General features: G+C 34.9%; 1 protein-coding gene across 1 annotated transcript in view; it reads left to right on the top strand.

The window, feature by feature from the left end:
• LOC107086728 (major histocompatibility complex class I-related gene protein-like) overlaps positions 1-3,141 on the top strand; it is a 15,640-nt gene extending 12,499 nt beyond the window's left edge. The window contains exons 5-8 of the mRNA XM_015377856.1: positions 434-538; positions 2,335-2,388; positions 2,915-3,022; positions 3,134-3,141. Coding sequence (XP_015233342.1) covers positions 434-538; positions 2,335-2,388; positions 2,915-3,022; positions 3,134-3,141 — 275 coding nt within the window. The remainder of the gene's footprint in view (positions 1-433; positions 539-2,334; positions 2,389-2,914; positions 3,023-3,133) is intronic.
• Positions 3,142-3,985: the final 844 nt, after the last annotated feature.

Genomic DNA, 3,985 nt, shown 5'->3' with positions numbered 1-3,985 from the left:
ATAGTAGAGGAACCAGGTGGAAATGATCGGCAATAATCAGCCGCAGAACCAATTAGACAGGGGAGCAAAGGAAAAAACCAAACCATCAGCGCCGAGATCATGACACTTTACCCTTTTTCAAGTCAGGGGACTCCAAGCATTTAAACTACATTCTGCTTCGATTGTTTGTGCTTCATTTTAACCATCAGGAAAAACTAGTGCTACTAAAAACCTTGGAATTGCATTGGTTCAGATGTATTGCATATGTGAGCTTAATTTTTCAATCAAAAGGTTTATAAAGCTTAACTGAGAGAAAACATATGGAAGGACAGAAAACAGAGCAATAAAAGATGAACAAGGCTGTAAACTTGTTACGGTGTTTAGACAAATGGAAATAAAAGACTTGAATAAAACAGTTATTCTAAATCAGTGTCCTGGTTTGTCTTCTCAACAGCAAATAATAACATGATCCTTGTTGCTGCTGCTGTTGGTGTAGCTGTGGTTCTCCTTGGTATCATTGCTGTGATTGGAGTCATTCTTTACATCAAGAAAAAGAAAGGTGGGTGATGAATATTTGATTATACCTTTAGTCTAGTTGTGGAGAAATGGAACAGATAATAAATGTAAACTTAATAAAAACTACGACTGTGTTATCATATCAAAGGTCCAGTAGCAGGCAGCTTCCTTTTGTTAAAAAAAGAACAAAACTAGTAAACAGTGACAGTGGACATGATAAAATAAATCTCAGAAGAAAACTGAACTTCTTATAGTTTATGTAAGATAGGGAAAGGTTTTGAGCAGGATATTTGTTACGAAATATAACAGAAATGTACAGTCAGAATAATTAATAGGAGCTGTTTGATTTTAAACAAACTGTTAAAAATGTTTTTCAATTTTACGTATATACTGATATCAGGTCTATATTAAGTGTAACAAATTACCAGATAATTTATTTGTATAATTTGAAAACACTGAAGTGCCAAAACTGCAGTCAGTATTTAGTACATTTGATCGTCTTTTTATCTTTTTGGTCTCATGTTTTATTGTTCCCTGTAATCTTTTAGGACTATTTCTATGATTCATGTGTGTCTTTGTTAAATCCTAATAATGCCTGACTGTTATGTGTTAAGGTTAATGTTTTTCTGAGCAGTTTATATTATTATCTTTGCATAAAGCTTTGGTAAAGTTTCAATCAAGACGGTTTGTAACATTTTTTTCGAGCACATGAGAACGCAGAAGTACACATATTGAGAAACAGCCTGTGCATTAATTTAGAGTTTTTCACAGTTCAGCTGTCTGATGGCAGTGGGGAAAAAAGCTGTTGCAGAATCTGCTGGACCTGCATCGGATGCTTTGAAGCCTCCTCCTAGAGGGAGAACAGTCCATGGTGGGGGTGTGAGGTGTCGCTGATAATGTTAACGGCTCGAGACACGCAGCGCTGGGATGAAATGTCTTTAATGGAGGGAAGAGGAGCCCCGATGATCCTCTCTGCACTTCTCACCACTTTTCTCACCTTTCAGTTGAGGCACTGCAGCCTCCATACCACACAGTGAGACAGCTGGTCAGAACGCTCTCTATGATGCTTCTGTAGAAGCATCATAGAAAACGCTTTTATGCCCTGACCAGTGAGGTGGTGTTTATACTCAATTACACTGTGATAGTCAGATGGATTTATGTGTCTGGGCTCAGAAACATAAATCATCTACACCTGTAACGAAGGAGCATTAGTTTAAGCTACCACTGAGCTCTTTACTTTGCTAATATGACCACCAAAAACAAAAGTATGGAAACAAAGATGTAACGAAGATTCATAACTGAAAAGAATTACATCAACAGACTTGACTGAAGAAAAAAAAAATTAAAGGGCTGGGAAAAAAAAGAATAGCAAAAGTTGAGGATGAGTTGACAAGTAGGGGTTTGTTTACAAAACAGGCAGTTTCTTCTGCTACTGCAGCGTTCCGAGCAAATTAGACAGCTCTGTGCTTGCTAAAATTGTTTCATCTTATTGAACGCTTGGTGCATGTCTACACACGTCATGATTTGAGTATTTAATTTAGACTGCATATAAACATAGATTTTGAATTTCAGATCCACTAAGATTAAATTTTGCAGTTGTAAACGTAGCTACTTTCCTTTGAGGACTTTGCTCTGACTTTAATTCATATTTCATTTATTTCTATGGTCTAAGCCTGACCTTTACTCTTACCATTACAGCAAGTACCTAAACTAAACTCAATTTTCTCCACCATGAATCAAAAATAAATATGGATCCAGGCTCACGAATGAGAACCTTGATATGTGCTTGAGAATGGCTTTGTCTCCATTCAAACCCAGGTTTAAAGCCTTGCAGGTCAGCCCAAAGCCCACTGCTCTCATTAAGCCAGAAAAAACAAAAAAACAAAACAAACGGTCACTTCAGGTGTTTTATAAAATATGTGAATCAGGAAATTGTATATATACCCATCTGAAAGATTGTTATTATCTACTTAAAAAAAAAAAAAACACTTTAGATTTTTAAAATGGAAAAATCTTTTTATATATATATATATATATATATATATATATATATATATATATATATATATATATTTGCATAAAAACCTTTTTATTTCAGTGTTAAATTCTGTTTTAAGTAACAGATTATAATTAAAAATGTCTCCGGACATTTACTGGTTGAAGATTTTTAATTGGGTACCCCTGGTCTTAATGATGTAAAATCAGCGTTTATTTGTCCCGCTGAACAACCACTGAGTCCCAATTTAAGATCAGGATTAGATATTTATTTCACTATTATAAGTGGGAACCTAGATTAAATGTAATACTAGTATACAACTATAAGCTTTTATTAAATAAAACAAAACTGACAAAATTTACAATTTTTTTTGTTTTTACTGAATATAAATTTTTAACATACATTTTTGTTTTCTACATACAGACCTTTCCAAGACCTCAACATCATCTATGCTTAGTGACAAATCAGATGAAAGCAAGAAATCAGATGATAGCCGAGACCGCACCTCATCAGAAAAACCACTGCTACCTGGTAAAGTCCTGTTCTTACAGCTCATATTTCTACCTTGTGTCCATGACTCAAACATTCACTGAACATAGAAACGTATAAATAACATTTCTGTCTTTCTAACTGTCTCAACAGAAAAATGACAACAAATGGGACCTCTGGACAAAACAATCCAAATAATCTAAAAATCATCAGTTTTTTTCTAAGGTCTCAGCATCTTATTAAAGCATCAGATATTTGCCTTGAATTAATTTCTAATTTCTTTTAAAATATTTCTGTCAGCTACAGCTGCTGAAAGGGCTCAGTTTATTTTATTTTTCAAAATTTAACTAAACTTCATTATTTAAGAAAATCTTTTGGCAAAAATTTTTGAAAGATTTTGATGGTTTTCTTGCTATTGGAGCAGATTTATGGTTTAAAATGTTTGAGGTTTTAAAAAAACATAAAGCAAAATCTGCATCATGTGCAATTGGTAAGTGGTGTAAAATGCAGGCAGGAAGTGCATACATGGAACGCCATAACCAGGTAGCTGTCATAGTGTACAGGAACATCTGCCATGAGTATTGGCTGGAAGTCCCAAGGTCAAAATGGAAGACACTACGGTGGCCGGGAAGTGCAAGCCAACAATACAAAATCTGAAACACTTTTACAAATCTTGAAACAACTTTACATTTGAGAAAACAAATTTACAACAAACGAAACACTTTTACAAATCATAAAACAAATGTACATTTCAGAAAACACTTTTACAACTGACAAAATCCGACGGAAAGGGAGGGACTGTCTTCGAAGCTTACCCCGAAGGGATAACCGGAGCGTTCATGATGACTAATCGAGTTGCGTTTTGCCCGTTCTGCGGCACTCATATGAGCAGTTTAACGTGGTTTTGTTTTTCCTGTTGTTGGTCCTTGGAGATTTTAAATGGTACAGAACAGTCAGAAGAACCAGACATGCTGCAGCAGTGCATACATTATTTTAATGAGAGTC

This window comes from Cyprinodon variegatus, unplaced genomic scaffold (assembly GCF_000732505.1).
Source record: "Cyprinodon variegatus isolate N-32 unplaced genomic scaffold, C_variegatus-1.0 Scaffold160, whole genome shotgun sequence".
In the NCBI taxonomy this organism is placed as follows: Eukaryota; Metazoa; Chordata; class Actinopteri; order Cyprinodontiformes; family Cyprinodontidae; genus Cyprinodon; species Cyprinodon variegatus.
Note: the sequence above shows the minus strand (reverse complement) of the source record. Positions and strands in the feature narration are given on the sequence as shown.